General features: G+C 62.4%; 6 protein-coding genes across 6 annotated transcripts; 2 read left to right on the top strand and 4 right to left on the bottom strand.

Annotated features, from left to right (window-relative positions):
• Positions 1 to 656: 656 nt before the first annotated feature.
• On the bottom strand, positions 657 to 2,432 carry SPBR_02613 (uncharacterized protein; the record flags this gene model as incomplete). The annotated part of the gene is made up of 1 exon (XM_040760916.1): positions 657 to 2,432. The coding sequence occupies one exon, from the start codon at positions 2,430 to 2,432 to the stop codon at positions 657 to 659; it is 1,776 nt and encodes a 591-aa protein (XP_040621202.1).
• A 1,984-nt stretch (positions 2,433 to 4,416) lies between these two features.
• SPBR_02165 (uncharacterized protein) lies at positions 4,417 to 10,861 on the top strand (the record flags this gene model as incomplete). Its single annotated transcript, XM_040760468.1, has 3 exons — positions 4,417 to 4,507; positions 4,564 to 10,371; positions 10,446 to 10,861. 3 exons carry the CDS (start codon positions 4,417 to 4,419, stop codon positions 10,859 to 10,861), a joined length of 6,315 nt encoding a protein of 2,104 aa, XP_040621203.1.
• An 885-nt stretch (positions 10,862 to 11,746) lies between these two features.
• SPBR_02937 (large subunit ribosomal protein L23e) lies at positions 11,747 to 12,909 on the bottom strand (the record flags this gene model as incomplete). Its single annotated transcript, XM_040761240.1, has 4 exons — positions 11,747 to 11,779; positions 11,854 to 12,226; positions 12,666 to 12,767; positions 12,896 to 12,909. The coding sequence occupies 4 exons, from the start codon at positions 12,907 to 12,909 to the stop codon at positions 11,747 to 11,749; spliced, it is 522 nt and encodes a 173-aa protein (XP_040621204.1).
• A 909-nt stretch (positions 12,910 to 13,818) lies between these two features.
• Positions 13,819 to 15,289, top strand: SPBR_02773 (extracellular exo-polygalacturonase; the record flags this gene model as incomplete). The annotated part of the gene is made up of 2 exons (XM_040761076.1): positions 13,819 to 14,170; positions 14,262 to 15,289. 2 exons carry the CDS (start codon positions 13,819 to 13,821, stop codon positions 15,287 to 15,289), a joined length of 1,380 nt encoding a protein of 459 aa, XP_040621205.1.
• Positions 15,290 to 15,430: 141 nt separating this feature from the next.
• Positions 15,431 to 17,200, bottom strand: SPBR_02618 (uncharacterized protein; the record flags this gene model as incomplete). Its single annotated transcript, XM_040760921.1, has 1 exon — positions 15,431 to 17,200. One exon carries the CDS (start codon positions 17,198 to 17,200, stop codon positions 15,431 to 15,433), a length of 1,770 nt encoding a protein of 589 aa, XP_040621206.1.
• Positions 17,201 to 17,814: 614 nt separating this feature from the next.
• On the bottom strand, positions 17,815 to 21,005 carry SPBR_02264 (uncharacterized protein; the record flags this gene model as incomplete). Its single annotated transcript, XM_040760567.1, has 2 exons — positions 17,815 to 20,055; positions 20,154 to 21,005. 2 exons carry the CDS (start codon positions 21,003 to 21,005, stop codon positions 17,815 to 17,817), a joined length of 3,093 nt encoding a protein of 1,030 aa, XP_040621207.1.
• Positions 21,006 to 21,999: the final 994 nt, after the last annotated feature.

Genomic DNA, 21,999 nt, shown 5'->3' on the forward strand with positions numbered 1-21,999 from the left:
GAGGCCCCTAATCCCCGAGCTGAGGTCGCACCTTATCTCCGACCCGAGTTAGCGCCCATTTGGCAGTGCGTATCAGATCAACATCAACATGCAGAGACAGCTACGCGGCCCATGTGGACTGTGGCATGGGGAAATGGAGGGAAAGAAGAATAAGCCAGGGTGTACTTCTGGGAGACAGAGAACCGTCATCGTACGAGTTGTTTTGAACGAATGTCAATATTGTCATTACTGGAAGGAGTCTACGCTGTATTGTGCTGTTTTTGGCTGTGCTTACGCTGTGTTTACGCTGTGTTTACGCTGTATTGTGCTGTATTGTGCTGTATTGTGCTGTATTTAGGCTGTGCCTACGATGTACTACGCTGATTACGTCGTACTGCGCTGTATCCACGCCGTATGTTGCTTCAACAGACAGGCACCAGCATGATAGCACTTGCAGGACAGGTATAATAAAGATAATTATTCAAATGCAGCCCTAGGTATTGGCAAGTACAGACGGGAGACAGACAGGAAGACAAAAGACAGACAGTAGACGGTAGTCAGCAAATCGACAGCAACAAGAGTCCACGACCCGTTGCGTAATAATAACGACCCAAGCACCGCAACAATCAAAAAGAAATACAATCACTAGCACTAAACAGCAAGACTCGACCCCTGGCCTAGATAATGCCTGCCCGGGCAGCTTCGCCGGCATTGTCGGCCAGGATCTCGTCGACGGGCCGCTTGCCGCGGCCGATGCTGCCGGCACCAACACCCATACGGCGGGCGACGTAGCGCTGGGCGACGACGCCGACGGCCAGCGTCAGGGTCTCCTCGATCCACTCGGCCACCCACTCGCGCGGGTCGACGGCGCCGCTGTCGATGATTTCGCGGATCTCGTCGGGGACGCCCGCGTCGTAGGCAGAGACCTTGGCCGGTTTGGCGGAGGCGCCGTCTGCGTCGTGGCTGTCGTCGTCACTGCTGCTGTCGTCGTCGTCGTCCTCCTCCTCCTCGCCCTCGCCCTCGCCCTCGCCGCCGCTCGTGGCCGGCGTCAGCGCCGAGGCAGACGTCGACGGGCGCGCGTCGAGCCAGCGCACCCACTTGGCCGGCAGGGCCTGGCTGACGGTGTGGTAGACAATGTCGTGGACGGGGTCGCGGATGTGCACGGCAAACTGGACGAGCTCGTCGGACTCGTCCGACGCGTCCGTCGCCTCGTCGTCGTCGTCTTCGTCGTCGTCCCCCTCCTCGTCCTCCTCGTCCTCGTCCTCGTCCTCGTCCTCGTCCTTGGGCTCGGCGGCCACGGTAAAGGCCTGCACGGCCAAAAAGATGTCCGAGCGGCGCACGGGGTTCTGCTCCGACACCGGCTCGACGGCGCGCTGGCGGGCCACCGCGAGGCCGCGCTTGCTGTCGGCGACGCGGTCGCGGGCGCCGCCCTTGCTCGTGGCCTTGTCCTTGTCGTCGCTGCCGTAATGGGCCGCGTAGTACTCGTTGGCGTACGCCTCGGCGCTCGCGCGGCACAGCTTCGTGCCCTCGCGCAGGCCGGGCACGGCGCCCAGGTCGCGCGGGTAGTGCACGACGCGCCACCACGGCCCGTCGCGCCAGCCCGCACTGTTCCTGCTGTGGCCGCCACTGCTGCCGCTGCCGCTGCCGCCCATCGACGCCGACCCGGCCGCCTGCGACTCCTGCCCGCGCTGGATCACGAGCAGATCGCCGCCCTCGACCTGGGCCATGACGCGCGTAAAGACGCCGTGCACGAGCGGGTCGAGCGCCGGGTAGCCGACCATGTCGTGGGTGATGTGGATGAGCAGGCGCTCGTGGGAGGCAATGGGCGGCGCCAGGGTGTGCAGAATGTTGGTAAAGGTCGGCAGCGCGCGGTGGCGCAGCTCGTCGCCGAAGCCGCGCAGCGACACCACGTTGCCGCGCACCTGGTCGGCCCACTTCTTGGCCTCTTCGTTCTGCTGGATCTCCTTGACGGCCGCCTCGGCCTGCTTCATCGCCGCCGACGCCGTCGACAAAATGCCGCCCCACCAGCCGCCCGACGCGGGGGCCGCCACAGTGGGTGGGGTCGCTGTGGTCGCCGCGGCGGCCGGCGGCGCCGCGGCCCCTTCCGCAGAGGCGTCCACCGCCCGCTCGTCCGTGCTCGTCCGCGCCGAGTAGGCCTTGCTGCTCTCGACGGAGCGGCGGGCCGGTGCTGGTGCCGACGCGGACGCGGACGCTGGCGATGCCTTGGCCTCCTTGCTGATGCGGGGCGTGTGCGGGCGCGCAATCTCGTCGCCGACCTCGTTCTCCAGCGCGGCCAGCAGATCCTTATCGGCGGCCGATTTCAGCTTGCCGGTCCCCGTGGTCTTGGACTTGCCCGCCTTCTTGGCGGCACCGGTGGGTTTCTCGTCCCCGATGCCTTCGAAGAGCGAGTCGAGCTCCTCGTTAGTGGCGCTCTTGGCCCGCTTGGACGCCATGGTGGGAGGGGGGTGAAGGAAGCCGGTCGGTGTTTGTGGAAGCAGATGGCAATGTTGGAGGATCGATGCACTGCAGACGTCAGTAAGCATGTGAAGCTGGGGCAGGGACAGAAGCAGGCGAGGCAGCTCGCCAGTCTACGTACCCTCGGGTTGTCCTGTGTATCAGAAAAGAGTCGGTCGTCTCTGCGTGGACAACGGTGGTGGCCTATGACGATGCTGGGTGGGTGGTGTTCCAAGCTGAAGCGTCTCTCTGGGGAACGTAAAGTGTCGTCAGAGGCCAAGCTGTCTCCTGCCTGTTGCTCCTTCCCTGTCTTGTCGTCACGGGCGATGCTCCACCTGTAATCGACGGGCCCGCTGCCCCACCTGCACCTCCTCTTTCTGTCGATTTGGGTGGTCTTTCAGGTGCCAGTGACTCCAGTCTGCGCTAGTCCCAAAATAGAAAAGCACATGAGGCCAGTGACAGCCCGGCCAATCACAGACGGGCTCTCTTACAAGACAATGGGCTGTGGCGGCTGTGGCTTGACAGAGTGTTGCGTGCACAGTTTAGCCTGGAGGTCAAACAATGGACAGTGTAAAGGATGCGTGTGAGTGTGAGAGTGTGAGAGCTGAGGGATGTTTGAGAGCAGGTTGACAGAGGGGTTTGAAGGCGCTGAGAAGATGGAAGTGTCTGCTGGCTGTATTTATCCTGTAGAGACGTTTACAATACGGGACCGACTTTGATGCTTTGATGCTTTGATGAGTTTGATGAGTTTGATGAGTGATGACTTTGACTGCTTTGACTGCTTTGACTGCTTTGACAATTTGACAATGTCGACGACAGGGAGCAACGCGAGTGAAGCAATCTGAGGTGTTCTCAAGGCTGAAGTCAGGCCAGAGCAGGGAGTCATGCGACGGCGAGTTTGGAGTGCAGAGAGTCACGGTAGGTAAAACAGTAACCAGTAAACAGCACACAATAGACAGCACACAATAGACAGCACACGATAGACAGCATACAATAAACAGCACACAACAGACAGCACACAGTAATAGGGCCCTATGCTCGTCGACCTGCCAAAGTGAGTTGTCACCAGCCATCGCGCGACGGCGCCGTCGCTGTTTCTTCATTCTCGAGTTTGCATCACCCAGAGATTCACTACATCGTCTTATCGGCGTCTTTTCATTCTTGTCCTTTTTTCTCCTTCTTCTCCCTCTTCTCCCTCCTCTCGTACTATTGTTGCGCTTCGAGCCTCCTGTAATTGACGCCCCACAATTCTTATTTTTCAGCGCCTTCTATTGGCCCGCCACACTTTTATTCGTTTTTTCTTCCCTCCTTCCAGCCCACACGCCCCTGCCGTTTTGGGTCCGCCTGGCGCCGCCCCGTTTGCTGGCTCCTTCCTACTGGCCTCCTGGCTCCTGGCTCCTGGCTCTTGGCTCCTGCTTTGCCGGTTTGGCTGTTAGCGTCCCCAGCCCAAGGCGTGTTGCCTTTAAAACTCTCTTACACATAAAAAACAGCCACGACGTTGCAAAGGTGAAGAGAAGAAGCAGCATCGCGGCGACGACCACCGCTTCCCCTGGCGTCAGCTCTTCCGTCACCACGCGCAGGGCCATCCGAGGCGTCTTGCGCTCAATTGTGTGATCGTTTTGACACCGATCACACGCCGCTTTGGCGACATCGCGTCGCCGCCCATTGCCTCCTTTTTTTGTTTTTATCACGTCTCTTTACCCTCAAAAACATCCTTCAAACACATACCCTCACATCCTGTCCCACCGCTCCCTCACATCCATTATTCCTTATTGCTGCGTCTGACCGACCGCGGGCCCGCCGCCATGGACCGTGTTCGCGGTGGGAGTCGGTCGCGAGGCAGTGCGGGTGGCAGCGCACCGTCGTCTCACGCCGCGCAGAGTTTGGGACATTCTCCAAGCTCTGCCCACTCTGCCCATTCTGCCCATTCTGCCCATTCCGTCCCTTCTCATTCTCATCCTCATTCTCATTCCGCACCCGCACATGCCACGTCCCAGTCTGCCCAGCCCTCGCCGCGCCGCAGCCTGTCCCGGAGCCAGTCGTCTGCATCGCCCGCAACGGCCGCCAACGGGCTGTCTTTGCCTGGTGACAAAAGCCATTCCGGCCCTTCTAGCCACACTACCCAAACAGGCCACACGCAGGTCCCATCTTCCCACGCCCCGGTAGCCGCAAAACGCAGCTCGTCCACCTCCTCGCCGTCCCGCTCCCATCTGTCTCACTCTTCCTCCCACACCACCTCCCATCCGCCGCCGCCGTCTTCTGCGCGCGGCCGGCCTCGCACGTCTCTGCGACACGCCTCGCCGTCGTCGTCGTCGCCGGCCCCCGTGGAGACCGCTGCCACCCCATCCCGCGCTCTGTCACTACACACCCCGTCCTCGTCGGCCATCGACCCGTCACAGCCCTTGACGGCGTCGCCGCCCGCCTCGCCCACCGCCATGGCTGCAGCGGCATCCAGCCGACAGGCAGCGGCGCCCGTGACGCGGCGGCGGTCGTCGCGTGCCAACGACACCGACCGGCCCATGACGCCGGCCCAGTCGTATGCGGCCGCCTATGCAGCGGCCGCTGCCGCCGAGGAACTGGCCAAGGGCAAGGGCGGCCATTCGCTGCGGAAGCGCAGCCGGGTCGACTACAGCCACATTGAGAATGGCGAGACCACGGCTGGCCCTGGCACGGCCACTGGCGCTGGCAATAACACGACTGGCCACGCCAACGACGACACCGCCAGGGACACGGAGCAAGACGCCGAGCCGAATGCCGGCGAACAGACGCCGTCGGCACCGGCCACGCGCGGCCGCAAGCGCAAGACGGTCCACATCGGCTTCCGCAACAGTGGCGCCACAGCCGAGGACGAGGCTGCGTCGTCGCCGTCGCCGGCCGTGGCCACCAAGAAGATTCGTCTTGTGCATCACCAGCCAGCCGCAGCAGACGGCGCGTCCACCACGGCGCCTGGCAGTGCTGCCAATGGACACGCCGCCCCGTCCGCAACTGCTGCTGCCACAGAATCCGTGTCCACGCCGGCGCCTGCGCCTCGTGGCCGCGGACGTCCGCCTCTCCGCCGACCGACGGCCCCTGCCGGGTCCACTCCCGTGCAGGCGTCGTCGGCATCGGGGCCTTTGTCGACGGCGGCCGGTGGTGGTGGTGGTGCGGGCCCGACACCCAGCACGGGCAGCAGCACGGTGCCGGCGTCGCCCATGGTCCTCGAGAGCCCGTCGGGCGGCGCCATTGTTGTCCACGACACTATCCGCGTCGGCGGCAGCCCGCCCAGCAGCGACACCGAGGCCGACAACTCCAACTCGCACTCCAACGCGTCGTCGGCCGGGGCCACGCCGCTGCAGCGCAGTGCCTCGAGCAACTCGAGCACGCTGTCGACCTCTGTCCCGCAGACCAGCATTGCCAAGGCCATCCACCAGGCGGCGGCGGCAGCTGCCCCTTCTGCGTCCAACACAACGACCGCCGTTTCTAGCAAAGCAGCCAAGGCGAATGGACCCACGTCTGCGCCCAACACGGGCGCTGCCAACGGCCACACCCCCGGCAAGGTGGGCCGTCCGCGCCGGCAGTCTGCTGCTGCTGCTTCCGCTGCGGCTGCTGCGGCTGCGGCTGCGGCTGCGGCTGCCGCGACGCCGACCAAGGCCAAGGTCCTGTCCACAGACACGTCGCCGGCCTCCAGGCTGTCGTCCAAGAACGCGTCCCCCCAGAAGCGAGGCCTCTCTCGCCCCCGACACTCCCACCACCAGAACCGCCTGATGGTGCGCATCCCCCGCGGCCGCAACCGCTCACCGCCCAGCGTCTTTGTCCTCCAGTCCGAGGCCGACGAAGAGCGCTTCGCCGCCTTTATGGAGGCCCGGGCCACCGACGCCAAGGCCGGCGCCTCTGTCTTGCCCAGCTACGACTCGTTTGACTCGGCCGCCACGCTCAAAGCAGAGGCGCCCGAGACAATGGACGAGGAAGCAGACGCTGCACCTGCAGCAACCACGACGCAGCTCAAAGCCGAGCCGGACGAGACACCGGCTGCCGTCGACGCGTATGACGGCGCGACCGACGTCGACGTCGACACAGCCAAGCAGACTGACGAAGCAGCGGCGGGTGGTGAAAACACGGCGAGTGCCAAGGACACCGTCCCCACCGACGCCGACGTGGATATGGAGGACCGTGAGGGCGCTCACGACGACATTCACGAGGACATTCACGAGGACAGTCATGACAGCCATGCTCTCGACATGTCCGCTGCCGACGCCGCCGCCACAACCCCTGCCACAACCCCCGCCAATAAGGCACACTCCACCGTCTCCGACGACCCCATGGACGACGCCCCCTCGCCCGGCGCCTTCCGCTCCATGACCCGCCGCACCAGCACCCGCATTGCGTCCGCCGCCGCCCAGAAGGAGCAGGCCATGCTCGAGGCCCACGAAGCCACGCTCAAGGAGCAAAAGGCCGCCAAGGCCGCCGCCGCTGCTGCCAAGGCAAGCAAGCGAGCCGCCACCAGCGCCTCCCCGTCCGCGACCAAGACCGCGCCCAACCTCTTTGCCACCGGCCGCACGGCGCGCCGCCCCTCGGGCCCGCGTCCGTGGGAGAGCCTGACGCCCTGGGAGAACGAGTATGTCTTCTATCCGGAGCAGTTTTACGACAGCGTCACCACGGCCACCACCACCACGGCCTTGTCCGCGTCGGCTGCGGCGCCCTCGCCCACGCCCAACCGCGAAGCCACGGCCGAGCAGACGGACCAGCCGGACACCGACCAGCAGACCGACGCTGCCGCCGCTGAGCAGACACAGCCACAGAGCGCCTCCTCCCACAAGGACGGCAGCGACACACCCACGCCTGCGGATCTTGAGGCCGTCCTTCAAGAAAAGATTGCCGCCGACACGCGTCTGGAGGAGGCTGCCGCCGCCGCCGCCGCTGCTGCTGCTGGTGCTGCTGGTGCGTCCTTCGCCTCGACCGTTGCCACGCCCGACATTGTCATCGACAGCGCCGCCGACAGCGCCTCGGCCACGCCGGCTCCGCCGACGCCCATCGACCTGCCCTCGGCTGGTACGCCCCTTCTTGCTGCCGCGGCGGCACCAGTCACCGCCGGAGCGACGCCCAATGCGGCGTCCGCGTCCGAGGATCTCGACACCGAGACGCCGGCCGCCGCAGCCACAGCAAACGGCATCGCCCCCACCAACGCCAATGCTCCTGCGTCGACGACACCCGCGGCCGGCCGCAAGCCCATGTGGAAGAAGCAGTACCGCTTCCACAAGATCCGCGATCCCAAGGAGTTCATCGACGCGCTCAAGGACCACAAAGACATGAGCACCAGCGACCTGTTTGACTGCCTCGCCCACATGAACGAGACCCTGGTCGCCTGGCAGGACGAGTACCGTCTGCTGCGCGGCATCACCGACGACGAAGAAAACGCCGTCCGCCGCCGCCAGCAGGACGCCACGTTTGAAAACCGCACGCTCATGGCCCTCAAGCGCGGCAACGTCGACACCGAGATCACCGAGCGCGACTTTGTCGTCAAGGGCATCCGCGCCCCCGAGTCGCTCGCCGACCCCATCAAGCGCCACGCCCGCCAGCAGGACAAGCTCATGTCCCACATCTACCTGTTCGAGCACGACCCGCGCGATTCCATGATCAGCCGCCAGGACCCCGTGGCCCAGCGCGAGGGCCTGCAAAACACCCGCCTGCGCAACCGCCCCAAGCAGACGCTCAAGGCCGCCGAGGCCGACGCCGACGACGGCATGGGTGTCGGCCGCCGCTCGCGCCGCCGCAAGAACGCCGTCGACGACGAGAGCGCCGAAGGCAGCCGTGCCGGCACGCCGGCCCCCACCTCTGCGCCCGCGGCTGCGTCGTCGGCGGCTGCCTCCACCTCTGCATCGACGCCCGCCGTCCCGCCCACCCGTGGCCGTCGTGGCCGCCCGCCGGGCCCGGCCGCTCTTGCTGCTGCTGCTGCTGCCGCTGCCGCCGCTGCCGCCGCTGCCGCCGAGGGCAAGACCGACGACGACGACGGCCCGACGGACGCTGCGCCGGCTGCGGCGGCCCAGACGCCCACCAAGCGTGGCCGCCGGGGCCGCGTGCCGCGCAGCCAGCTGTCGGAATCGGTCGCGGCGGACGATCTCGTCGACAAGGACGAGTCCGCCGCGACGTCCTCGTCCTACCACCACCACCACAACCACCGCCGTGCTGGCCACATGCCGCCGCCCCCGGAAAAGCCCGCCACGGCCGTGTCGCCGCTTGCCAGCGGACCGGGCCGCAAGCGCCGTCGCGGTCGCAAGCCGAACAGTCTGCTGCGCCAGGAGGCACTCGAAGCAGAGGCGGCGGCGGCGGCAGCGGCTGCAGAGGCCGACGCTGCGGCCGAAACGGAGGCCGATGGTGACGCTACCGAAAACGGCCGCGATGCCACCTACGACGACGGCGACGAGACGGCGCCCGAGTCGCCGCGCGCGGGACGTGGTGGCGCCAAGCGGCAGCGCATCTCCACGGCCCATGCCAGGGAGGCCAGATCGGCCAGATCGGCCAAGGAGGCCAAGGAGGTCAAAGAGACCAAGGTGGACGGCCGCCGTCGCCGGACCGGCGAGATTGGTCCCCGCAGCTTCTACTCCAGCGGCCGCGGTCGTGACCGCGATCGTGACCGCAACGACGACGACGACGACGAGCATGCCCGCCCTGCCTCGTCGGCCTCGTCGAACGGTTCTGCCAACAACGCCGACGACTCCAGCTATGCTCTGCGGCCCAAGCGTCGCCGCAAGTTCCGCGCTGTCCACAACGGCGTCGGCGACGACCGCGACAATGAGGACAAGGACATTGACAACGACAACAACAACGAGCCGGGCCACCGCTCGCAGCAACCCCAGCACGACGACGACGATGCCGCGGCTGCCAACGCCCACGGCCCGCCGGCCAAGAAGCAGAAGCGCCGTCGGCGGACGACGGCATCTGTGCAGGAGGAGGCCGACACCAGCATGCCGTCCACCATGGACGATCCCAAGGACAACAACGGCAACAATAACAACAGCAACAGCAACAACAGCAACAATCATGCGACGCCCGTACCCGACAGCCAGCAATACCCGCCGATGCACAGCGCCATGCCGTACGATCCCTACCAGCCCCAACAGCCGCACGCGCACCACGCGCAGCACCCTGGCCCGTATTATGGCCACAGCCCCATGGACCCGCATCCGTCGGCGTCGTCGGCCTACTATGGTCACCACGCACCGCCGCCGCCGCCGCCTCATCATCATCAGCAGCAGCAGCAGCAGAAGCAGCAGCGAGGCTACATGCACCCCTATGGTCCACCCATGCCCTACCAGCAACAGGACATGTACTACAGCCACGGCCACAGCCACGGCCAGCCGCCCCCGCCGCCACCGCCGCGGCAGGCATACCACCACCCGCAAGGACCGCCGCCGCCGCAGCGTGTCAACAGCCTGGCGCCCGCGCCCAGCCAGCAGCAGCAGCCATCCTCGGCTGCGGCGACAGCACCACCCTCCTCGGGTCGCCAGCGGACGACCTTCAAGATCAAAAACTACACGCCCGCGCCCGTCGCGCCCTCGGCGGGCGTCCACGCCTTTACACAGATGATGCCCAATGCAAAGAACGGCGGTGCAAACACGCCGGGTGGCGCTGGTAGTGGTGGTGGTGGTGGCAGCGGGCACCGCCACAGCCTCGGCGGCGCGTCGTCCTCCGCATCGTCGTCCACCATGCTCATGAACCCCGGCAACCACACCCAGTTTGTGCCCCACACGCCCGGTGGCGGTCCCAGCGGTCCCGGTGGCGGTGGTGGTGGTGGTGGTCCTGGTGCCGCCGACCACGGCTACGTCAGTCCTGGTCTCGGTGGCACCCCGTCTGGTCCGGGCGGTCCTGGCAGCACGCCCGGTGCCGACTCCGGCACGCCCAGCGACGACAAGGAGTACCGCCAGATGACCAAGAGCGAGAAGATGAGCCACTCGATGAAGAGTACGTATCCCAGTGTCCCCCCCAGTCCCCGTCATTCTTTCCTTCGGCCTGTCCCTGCTAACGTATCCCAACAGCTCGCTGGGCCAATGGCTCCATGCAGGCCGCCGTCGCCAAGCGCAAGGCCACCCTCGCCGCCAAAAAGGCCGCCGCCCAGCAGGCCCAGCAGGTCGCCGCCGTCGCCGCCCACCCCGCCGGCAGCGGCTCCGACGGCTCGCCCGGCCCGCAAGCCCAAGGCCCTGCCGCGTCCAGCGGGTCCGTTGGTGGTCCCCCCGGCCCGCCAGGTCCGCCCCCCGGCCATATGGGCGGCCCGCCCCACCACATGGACTACACGGTCGGCCCCTACCACCACCACCACATGGACATGGGCAACCCGGGTCCCTACGCCAGCCACCCTCCGCAGCATCGCCCTAGCCACCACGGCGGCCACCCGGGCAACGGCCACCCGGGCAACAACAGCGGCATGTATGCGGGCAGCCGGCAAGAGGCGTAGGAGTCTCTGCGGCGTCTGCGGCCGGGCCAGCGCGCAGGCGTTGCCATTGCTGGTCCCCCGTCGAAGCTAGGATGGCCGTGATGGACAATTGGGATCGTGACGCGACGGCGGCACCCTGCATTGTTGCAGCGTTGGCGTGTGAGAGGTTGTTTTCTTGTTTTCTTGTATTCTTGTATTCTTGTTTCTTGCTTTTTCTTTTGCTTTTTAATTTTCATTCTGTTTGGTTCTGCTCTTACACTTGCGCAGATTTCCCCATTTGTTTGCTTGTTTACCCTTTGCTTGGGGCGTTGGATGCATTATACAAAAAAATGGAGGTGCATTGCATGGTATTCGCCTTGCTGTTTTGTTTTTGCTTCTGTTTCTTTTCTTTTCATCGTTTCTTCTTATCCTGTCCGTCGTTGACGTCTACCCAAACTGTCTACTTTTGGTTGCTTGACCTTTACCAGCTTTTCATTGTTCCGTCTTTCTGTGTCTTTTTGTCTTTTTCATAGTTCAAAACGAGACACCAGACACAGCATACAATACACACAGTACCCATACATTGTCGCTTTGCATCTACGTGAATCCATGTCGCCAGCGCTCTGGCGAAAGAATAGAGTATTTTGAAACCTTTTCTTCTTTTTTTCCTAGGACAAAGGTATTCTTCGACGGAATACATGAGACGTAAAAAAGACGTAAAAGCAGAACGGTCGAGGAGCAAATGGAAAATAAAAAAAGTTAAAAATAAAAACGCCCCCGTGTGTCGTTGCCACGGAAGTTTTGTCAAATATAAACTTCCCGGTTTTATTCCTTTGTCCTCCTTTTTCTCCTCTTTCCTCTTTCCTCTTTCCCTTTATGTCCGTTTTTCGATTGTATGCCGGTAAAAACAAACAAAAAGGAAATCCCTTACATCACGACACCCGAGTTGCTGGCAATACGCTGGTTGCACGAGTTAGCAAGTGGACTGTCCAAAGCAGGAGTAGCCTATAGACGGGGGTCAAGGGTGGACATACCGGCCACAGCTCAGCGGCCTCCTTGCCGACGGGGCCCGTAATGGCCGAGCCCTTCATCTCGCCCTTGGGGTTGACAATGACGCCGGCGTTGTCCTCAAAGTACAAAAACACGCCGTCGGTGCGCTTCCACGGCTTGGACTGGCGCACAATGACGGCCGGGTGGACCTTCTTCCGCAGCTCGGGCTTGCCCTTCTTGACGGTGGCCATGACCATGTCGCCGACACCGCCGGCCGGTAGCCGGTTCAGGCGGGCGCCGATGCCCTTGACGGAGATGATGTACAGGTTGCGGGCGCCGGAGTTGTCGCAGCAGTTCATGATGGCACCGACGGGGAGACCGAGGGTCATCTTGAGCTTGCCACCGGGGGCACCACGACTGGGGGGGATGTTAGTGTGTATTCACATGGAGCTGAGCCATTCGCGACAGATGCGGTTGCCAGTCAGGTGCCAGTCAGGTGCCAGTCAGGTGCCAGTCAGTTGTCAGTCAGTTGCCAGTGCCAGTTGCCAGAAGCCTCGGAGTCCACCAGTTCGAAAGCCGTCGACAGCATTGGCGTCATGTCTCTCTCGTCTCGAAGTCGTCGATGCTCGAAGGGATGCTCGGAAACGTCGTATCATTGTCGTTTGGGCACGATCGGGTGTCGCGGGCGTGACGAGTTCGCAAAACAGCATTCGGGCGACACGGTCGAGTTTGTCGCGAAACATCCCGTCTCTGTATTTCCAACGTCGTCCGTAGATTTTGACAACAAGCTGCTGGCTCCAGCCGGTGCGCTACAATGTCAACCCCCAGTATCTCGTCCGTCCGATGCTGGTCTCACGTTCGGTCAAAATCTCGTGGTTTCTGTCCGGTCTCCGTCGATGCGGTCTCGTCATAGTCGGTCGTCTCGGTCGTCGGTGGTGGTGTCCATGCGATCTTTGGTCTATTGGCCTGGCAACTGTCTGCAACTCCATCCAGCTCCTCAACTCCTCAACTCCTCAACTCCCCAACGCCATCCAACGCAGTCCGACTCGTTCTGCTCTGCTCGGTTCCGACAGAAATGTAACTTACGAAAGCTTGGCCATTGCGACGGTTGTGTGTGTGGAAAAGAAAGCGAGTTGTGTCGGAGGGGGTTCTCGTCGGTTGGTGAGGAAATGTCAAGGACGGTCAAAACGGGAGAGGGGGTCTGCAGAAGATCGTGAACGGATTTCGTCGACCCAGACAGAAAAGCCAGCCGAAAAAAAAAATTGGTGCAAAGCCCTCTCTGCTCTCACAGGCCAGCCAAAGCTGTGCTCCACCGCCAAAGTGGGTGAATTTTGGCACCAAAACTTTTTCGGCCCCGCAACAAAACGTTTTTCCGCACCAACATGGATGAAACCCTACTCTGGAGGAGTCACGTGTCTTGGCTGATAGATGCATATTCACGTGACTATTTAAAGTGGGTTGTCCGACGTCAAGTGGGTCTCGACGGGCCAATCACCTTACATGCTGGCAGTGCGACGTGGTACATTGTTTTGGCGCACGCCGACGCCAATCTCAAAGTACCGCAAGGGCAGCACCATCTCATCCGTAAATCAGGGTTCAACAGAAACAATGTCTCTCGACAGTCTATTCAGGTACAAGACGGGAATTAATTTGGGGATGTGCAGATGTTCTTCCTGTTGTTTTCAAAGACTAGCGGTGGTTTCTTTCGTCGGGATGTCGTCTACAGAAACTACAAATACATTCCATCACATAATGAATAAAATATTGAATTAATAGTGAATTAATATTGAAGTTGGAGCAGCCATCTTTATTAAATCAAATCGATTCAAGGACAACGAAATAAAACAAAGCAGTAGAACAAGCATGTCTCCTCCTCTCCGCTCCAGACAGCGCGCCTCTGGTTTAACCGTAGCTCTCTTTTCGCAACATTGGAGCCTTGCAGACTTGATTAGCCGGTGTTCCCGAAAAGCAACTCGCCAGGTCTTTACACTCTCGCATCCATCGCTCCCATGAAGGTCCTCACCATCGTCTCGGCGTTCGTGTCGCTCGCCGCCGCCGCCGCGCCCAGCAATGGCAACGGCAACGGCAACGGCAACGACAACACTCCCTGCAAGCCGGTATCGACGCGGCCCACCGTCGTGGCGCATCCCAAGCAGCCGCGTCTGCCGATCCCCATCCCGCCGCCGCGCAACAAAGTGTGCTGTGTCAAGACGCACGGCGACGGCGTGACGGACGACTCCACGTACATCATGTCGGCCTTCCACGCGTGCAACCACGGGGGCCATGTCGTCTTCCGCGCGGACACGACGTACCTGGTCGGCACGGCCATGGACTGGACCTTTCTCAAGGACATTGACATCGGTGGGTCCGGTCGAACAATCAAACACTGTGCACTGTAAACAATGTGAACACTGCGAGCACCGTCGCTAACACTCCCCCCCCCCCCCCCAAGACATCCAAGGAACGATCCAGTTCACAAACGACACCGACTACTGGCAGGCCAACTCGTTCCGCTTCGGCTTCCAGAACGTCACCAGCTTCTTCAAGCTCGGCGGCGAGAACGTCTTCGTCTACGGCGGCGGCACGCTCCACGGCAACGGCCAGGTCTGGTACGACCTGCACGCCCAGGACACGGACACCCTGCGGCCCGTGCTCGTGGGCATCGACGGGCTCCGGAACAGCGTCGTGGCCGACCTCCACCTGCGCCTCAGCCCCATGTACTACCACTTTGTCGCCAACGCGAGCAACGTCGTCTTCAGCGACATTGACATTTCCATGTCCAATTCCAATGGGGGCGCCGCGTCGAGCGCCCACGCCGCCAAGAACACCGACGGCTGGGACACGTACCGCAGCAGCGACATTGCCATCCTCAACTCGGTCGTCGTCAACGGCGACGACTGCGTGTCCCTGAAGCCCAACAGCACCCACGTCCTCGTCGCGTCGCTGTCCTGCACCGGCAGCCACGGCATCAGCGTCGGCAGCCTCGGCCAGTACGCCGGCGCCTACGACATTGTCGAGCACGTCTGGGTCGGCAACGTCAGCCTGCACGCCGCCACCGACGGCGCCCGCATCAAGGTCTGGCCCAACACGCCCTCGGCCCTGTCGGGCGACCTGCAGGGCGGCGGCGGCGGCGGCCGCGTCCGCAACATCACCTACGACGGCATGCACATCGACGGCGTCGACTACGCCATCGAAATCACCCAGTGCTATGGCCAGAAGAACGTGACGCTCTGCCAGCAGCACCCGAGCCCGCTGACCCTCTCCGACATTGCCTTCCGCAACTTCCGCGGCGTCACCTCCGCCAAGTACGCGCCCCAGATCGCCGCCCTGGCCTGCTCGTCCGCCGCCGCCTGCCGCGCCATCTCCGCCACGAACATCGACGTCGTCAGCCCCCGCGGCGGCAACCAGGCCTACTGCCTCAACCAGAACGCGACCGCCCTCGACGTGACCTGCACCGACGTCTGGAAGGGGTTCAACTGAGACGAGGGGAGCGGGGCACACTTTTGTTGTCGTCCATCATTGCTGTCGTCCATCATTATTCATTGTGTACTGTAGTTCTTTTGTTCTGCACATATCATACATTCTTTTTCAGCGTGCCGGCCGTGCTCGGCCGTTGCTCGCTTAAAACTTGCGCTTCTTGCGTACCGGTGCCGCGTGCTTTTCCACCGCCTTTTGCAGCACCTCGGCCCGCTTGCTGGCGTCCTCTTTGGGGGGCGGAGGCGCGTCCGCTGGCTTTGTCTCTTCGTCCTCCTGTCCTGCTTTCCGCTTGCCCCTGTCTTCGTCGTCCGAAGCTTCCTTTTTCGCCGCCGCAGGCTTTCCCTTGCCAATGTGACCCAGACCACCTTTGGCCGCTTTGGCCGTCGACTTCTTTGGCGGTGTTGGCTCTGCGCCTGCTTCTGCTTCTGCTTCCGGTTCAGGCTCCGGCTCCGGCTCTTGCTCAGGCTCCGGCGTAGGCTGCTTCTCCTTCTTCCCACCGATGCGTCCAAGTCCTCCCCGGTCAGGTTTTGTCCGCAGCGATGCTGTGGTCACCGTAGGCGTCGTCTTATTCTCGTCGTCGTCGTCGCCGCCAACCGCCGTCTTGGCCTCCTTTTTCTCTGTCACCCCCGTCGCTGGCGGCTCCAAATCCTCAGCATCGGATGCTGTCTCGTCTCCCGCGTCGTCTTCTTTGTCTCCTCCTGGCGGTTGCGGCGATGGGCTTTTTGCCTTGGGCTTCTTCCCTATGGCACCAAGACGGCCAATCTTGCCCAGCCCTGCCTTTGCCTTTGCGGGTATCAGTGATGGAGGCTCGTCCTCGTCGGGCTTTGTCTCCTCGGCCTCTTTCTTGGGGGCTGCCTTCGTCTTTGTCGCCACTGCCGCTTTGGTCTTTTTCGGTGTCGCCTCTTGGAAAGCACCGTCACCTTGCTCGTCGCTGGCGTCGGCGTCGCGGTCGTTGCGGGACCCAGACTGCTGGCTGTTGCTGCCCGTGGCTGGCCCGGTGCGCTTCAGAGGCACGCCCAGTCCCGTGCCCAGCGCCTGCCACCAGCCGTCGAGGCTCGGCGACGACGGTGACGCTCCTCCTTCATCCGTGTCGGCATCGTACCGAAGCTCAACCCCGCTGCCAAAGGCCGCCTCCACCAGCTGGGTGACCGTGCTCGTGGCATCGGCGCCGTCCTCGTCCGTCTGCCTCTGCCTTTGGACATCCTCTGCCTGCATCTGTTTCCGGAACGTGGCCTCGTCGAACCGCGCCAGCCCTCGCACCCGCGCCTCCATGTCCGCGCGCGCGACCCTGCGCCCGCCTCGTCGGGCGCTGGGGGCGGCGCCAGCGCCACCGGCCAGCGTCGGGAACGCACTCTCCACACCCGCCCCCATCGCCTCCAGCTTGTCCGCCAGCTTGTTGATCACCGCATCCTTGTCCTGCAGCGCCGCCACGAGCCGTGCCTCGGTGCGCTGGTGCGCCGCGCGGTCGTGCACGAGGGGCAGCACGAGCGCCGCCGCGACCGCCGTCGCCGGCTGTCGCGTGAGATGCACGGGCCACTGGAGCGGCGGCAGGCCGCCGGGCAGCACCGACGTGATGTGTAGCACCAGATCGCCGTCGGCCTCGGGGGCGGCGGCCAGCGACAGCCGCGTCTCCGTGTTGGCATCGCCGTCGGCGTTGGCGTCGCCCGCCAGCGCGGCCTGCAGCTTGCCCAGAAACACGCCCATCTGCTCATTGTCGTAGCTCGGGTCAATCGTCGTGTTCTCCTGGAACGCGCGCATGCAAATGGCGCGGCGCTCGAGCTGCTCGGCCCAGACGTGCGCCAGGTCCGTCACGTACACGCTGTACGCCGCCGGCCCAAACGACGTCGCGACGAGGAGGACCGGCACATCCGGGTGCGCGGCCGGCAGCAGACGCCATGCCCGGCGGTCATCCATGTTGGGGAGGAATGGGAGAGGAACGGTCGAGGGTTGGTCGCGAGGATGCGTACAGTCGAAGAGAAGTGTGTTTGTTGATGCTGGGTGACGTGAAGCTGCAGGCAGCGCGGTGGAGCTGGGCCTATTGGAACCGAAAAGTGGGTCACACCTGGAGCTTCTGACGGTTCTGACAGGCGCTAAGCCTTGTAACTGTGACGACATCTCAGAGTGTTCACATCGTCCCCGGAATATTGCAGCGAAAAAAACGTACCAATAAGAAAGACAACACTCTCGTGTGACGTGTAAGCAATCAAAACTTCTTAACAGATATCAGTTTTTCGTGTTTATGACAGCCCCGTCCTTGTACAACGGTGAGAACACCAACAAGAAAGTGCATTGAAAGCATCAGATGCACCTCAAAGGTGTAAAATGACAAAACATGCACTTGCGTAAAATAATCGCCAAAAATGTCAAAAATGCCAAAAAAATTCATGAAAATAGAAAATATGATATAAATAAATGTCAAAACTCCATCGACCCCCGTTTCAATGCGCAAGTATTTTGTGCTTCGTTAGGTAAACCTTTTTAATTCATACTCCATGTCATAGTACGAACCACAGCCAGGCCCGCGGTGCTTACAGGCCGTGCGAACTCCACACGCCGTTGGACATGCCGCCCAGCGTCTCGCTAAAGTCCTGCCAGTCAAAGTTCTCGTCCATGTCATCCATCTTCACGTCGCCGGCATCGGCCAGGATGCTCGGGAACTGGCTGGTGTTGTTGTCCACGCTGTCGCTGGTCCACAGCCACGGCGGCGGGTAGTCCTTGACAATGGCGTCGACGAGCGGCGTGGCCTCGGCGGCCTGAGCGGTGGTGCCGGTGCCGTTGCCATTACCACCAGCCATGCCTTGATTGGAAAACGCAAGCGACGGGTCCGTGGCGAATGCGGCCAGCGTCATGTCCTGTCGCGGCATGTCCGCGCCTCCAAACGAGCCAAACACCTCGGCGGGCCCGCCGTTGGCACTCTTGCCGAGGCTCAGGACCTGGTAGAGATCCGTCGGCTCAAACGTCGCGTTCGCAAAGACCTTGTCCAGGACCTTGTTGGCTGGGTATTGTGGGTCGCTGGATATAGCTTCGCCTTGCTGTTGTTGCTGTTGCTGCTGCTGCTGGCCCTGGTTCAGCTGCTGCACTGGAAGCTGCGGTAGCTGCTGCTGCAGCTGGAGACCGCCGGCGGGTGTCGAGGGGTTCTGCGTCGACGGGTTCATCGAAGACGCGGCCGTCGAGACGGATGCCGGCTCATCAATGAGCTGTGGCGCACCGACCAGGCGCAGCCAGCGCTCGCGCCACTGCAGCCCGTCGAGGCTGCCGTGGTAGGCAGAGAACATGGTCGGGTTGAGGCGCGAGCGGTCCTCTTTGTCGAGGCGCGCCACTTCCTCCGGATCGGCACGCAGCCGCTCAATCTCGGCGTTTCGGTGCTTGCGCGCCTTGTTGTAGAGCGTCTTGAGAGGCACAAACAGCGACGCATTGTCCGTCATTTTTTCGTGGTCGTGCGGCTTGCTGGACGCCATAATCGAGTTGAGGCCGTTCCAGGCGCGCTCGACCGAGGCGCTCCAGGGCCGGCGGCCGGACTCGATCAAGACGTACGCCACCGCCTGCCACTGGGTGTAGGTCTGGAACAGCCAGCGCCACTGCCTGGTGCGCTCGTCCATGGTCAGGATGTAGCTGTACTCAAAGAGCTCTGTGCAGGCCGTGAACAGGCGCTCGCGGACGGCGCGCGACATGCCCTCGTTGGCTGGGCCGGGGAACAGGACCGGTTGGTAGATGACGAGCGTCATCTTGGCGCAGATGACGCGCGCAATGTTCGCCGCCACCCAGAACATGGCGTTGTTGTGTGTGTCGCCGTGTTTGAGATACACATTCTCGACACGGTCGTACACCTCGTGGATCATGCGCTCGCGGTCTTCGAGCGTCAGCGTCGCATCGCCCGCCTCAATCGGGCCCATAGCCGAATGGATAGCATGCAGGCGACGCGCGACGCGGCAGATTTCGAAGCGGATCAGGGCAAAGGTCATGTCGGTGGCGCCCACGCGCGAGGGAGGGAGCGACGTGCTCTCGGGGCTGATGTCGGTGTCGTTGATGTTGAGCGGCGGCAGCGTGTCGACGCCCTGCTCAAGGATGGTCAGGTCGGTGCCTTGGTCCTCGGCACAGCGCATATCGAGGATGCAGAGTGCCCAGAACAGGCGACGGCGCATCTCGATTTCAAAGGGTGACAGGGTCGAGAAGTTGGTGCCGTCGCGGTGAAGGCCAATGGAGTGGCAAATGCGGATGGCCAGTCCCGTCAGCGTCCATGCAAGCCGGGTGTCTTCCTGGCGGCGGACGAGCACAAGCAGGAGCACAAAGGCTTGCAGTGTAACGAGGTCGGACGAGATTAAAAAGTTGGCCTTGGCGAGGGCCTGTTCGAGGGCAAAGCGGTACTTGTTGAGCAGGGTGTTCTTTTCGGTCACAAAGTTGGTATGAATCTCGCTCTCGTCTAATGAGTTGACTGCGGCGTAGTAGATGGCAAACATGAGCGCTTCGGCAGCCGGGGAAATATTGTCGAGGTTGGTGCGCGCATCGCGGATGACTTTGCTCGTCGTCGGGATGTGCAGGATCTTGACGACGGGGTCGACGTTCTCCTGGTACACTTGCCAAATATAGGGTATTTGCGACGGCAGCGGGTGGAGCGGGCGCAGGTCGACGGTGGTGGACTGGAAGCCGAAGATGAAGGCATGGTGGTCGGCCTCGGGGCGGTCTTCGTCGTGGCCGGGGGTGCTCTCGTTGTCGGACAGGTCGCTCTCGGAGTCGGAGATGCGCTGTGTCTCTGCGCGGATTTCGTCGAGCTGTCGGCACAGGCAAGGCGTGGTTAGCAACAGCAGAGAAATAGTCAGGCGCACAGGAAGCAAAAAAAAAAAAAAAAAAAAAAAAAAAGAATACACACCTCATCGTTAATCTTGCTCCAGAAGGCACTGCTCACGTAGCGTGACCGGCCGTAGTCATTGATCATGAGCCGGCCGAGCTGCTTCTGTGTGTCCTTGGTCTGCTTTACGAGCGCGCCGTAGCTCGAGTTGCGCCCGATCAGACGGCCGGGGCTGTTGCCCGATGTTGGTCCCTGGGCGCTGGGCAGCTTGGGCGACTGGCCCCACGAGCTGGAGGCACTCGGGGTCGTGCCGTGGTCGAGGCTGGAGCGCGGCGCAGCGCCGTCGCTGCCGGCAGCGGCGGCCTCGGGTGAATTGCTGTTGCTCGCGGGCAGCTTGCCGCTCGTGGCCTCCATCTCGACCTGGCCGCTCAGCTCCTCGACGATGCCCTCGAGTTTGCGCAGACGCTTGAGCAGCTCAATCTCGCGCTCGCTGGACTGGTGCGGCTTGAGCGACACGGGGTCTTTGCGCCGGGGCCGACGCGGGGCGCGCTCGGGTGCGGGAAAGACACAGGGCACCATGGCTCGCCGGCAATTGGTGCAGGGCATGAGCTTATCGCAGCGCACTTTGCGGCGGCGACATGTGACGCAGCTGCGGGGATTCAGTTCGGAGCTCGGCGCGGTGTTGGGCGTGTAGATGGTGGCGCCCGCCATGGGCGGCATGGGCTGGGCGGCAGCTTGTGCATGGGCCTGGCCAGCGACATGGTGGCCGTGGCCGTGGCCTTGGTGGCCGTGGTCGTGGCCTTGGTTGTGGCTGTTGTGGCTGCCCGACGGGGCGAGTGGCGGATATGCTTCATGAAGGGGTGTGATGGTGGGCGAGGGCGATTCGACGTCGGGCGTTTGCTGGAGGGGGAGGTTGAAGGAATCGTCGTCCATGGTTCGGTTGGAGAAGGGCGGTGCGGGGGAGATGTAGACGTGGGCGACGAGAGGATGGAGAGGAAAAGAGAAAGAGTGGGAGAGAGATACGCGCAAATAGCGATGTCGGACAAAGGACGAGGCGACGGTCGCCGAAGAGAAGAGTAGAAGAGTATAAATAGGGGACGAGGAGCGGATGAGACAAGGGACGAGATTAAGACGCCGACCAGATGCAGCCAGAGAATTGGAGGGACAAGAGGACGGCAAGGTGTCGACGAGAGACAGCAAAAGAAAGAAAACAGACAGAAAAGAAAAAGAAAACGGGGCAGATAGCCGTAATAAGCCAAGGGTGAACGAAGCCGCAAGAAAATGGGCAAAAAGAAGCGGGCAAAATCGACGGCGACAGCCAATGGGCGGCTCAGAATCAGAAGACTGCCGACCGCTGTGCGAGACGCAGCGTGTAATTACTTGCGAGGGTGGACGACAAGGAGCAAGACAAAAGCCTCATCTCCAATTCTCGAAGGCGGTGTCCCTGGATGGTCGTGCTTGTCGGCAGTTGGATTCGTTCACGTCCAAGGAAAAGAGGAAAAGAGGAAAAGAGGAAAAAGAGGCTGGAATTGCAAGGGCCTGGGGAGAGATGGGAAGCTGCACATGGGACAAAGGAAGAATCGTCAAATGCAGAGCAGGGAGGTCGATGGCGGGGTGGCTCTGCTGACTTATGGCAGACTAGTAAAATGGGAAAGAGGCAGAGGTGAATGTGGTGCTAAAGGAAGTTGCCTCGTCGCCAATGCCTATCCCAAATCTGAAGAGGAAGGAATGGGTGCGTGCGTGCACAAAAATTATCGGCAGTGTCGCATTCCGATGTGCTTGACGGAAGGTACGGGGGGAGACATGAGGAAGGAGCTGTGCACGGCGCTCGAGGACATGGCAAGCACAGAATCCCTGCCGGATCGGGGAGGAGCGACAGCGGCTGAACTGGCTGTTGAGACGACATGCTGCGGGTCCGTCTGGAGAT

This window comes from Sporothrix brasiliensis (assembly GCF_000820605.1).
Source record: "Sporothrix brasiliensis 5110 chromosome Unknown Cont17, whole genome shotgun sequence".
NCBI classification, from domain to species: domain Eukaryota; kingdom Fungi; phylum Ascomycota; class Sordariomycetes; order Ophiostomatales; family Ophiostomataceae; genus Sporothrix; species Sporothrix brasiliensis.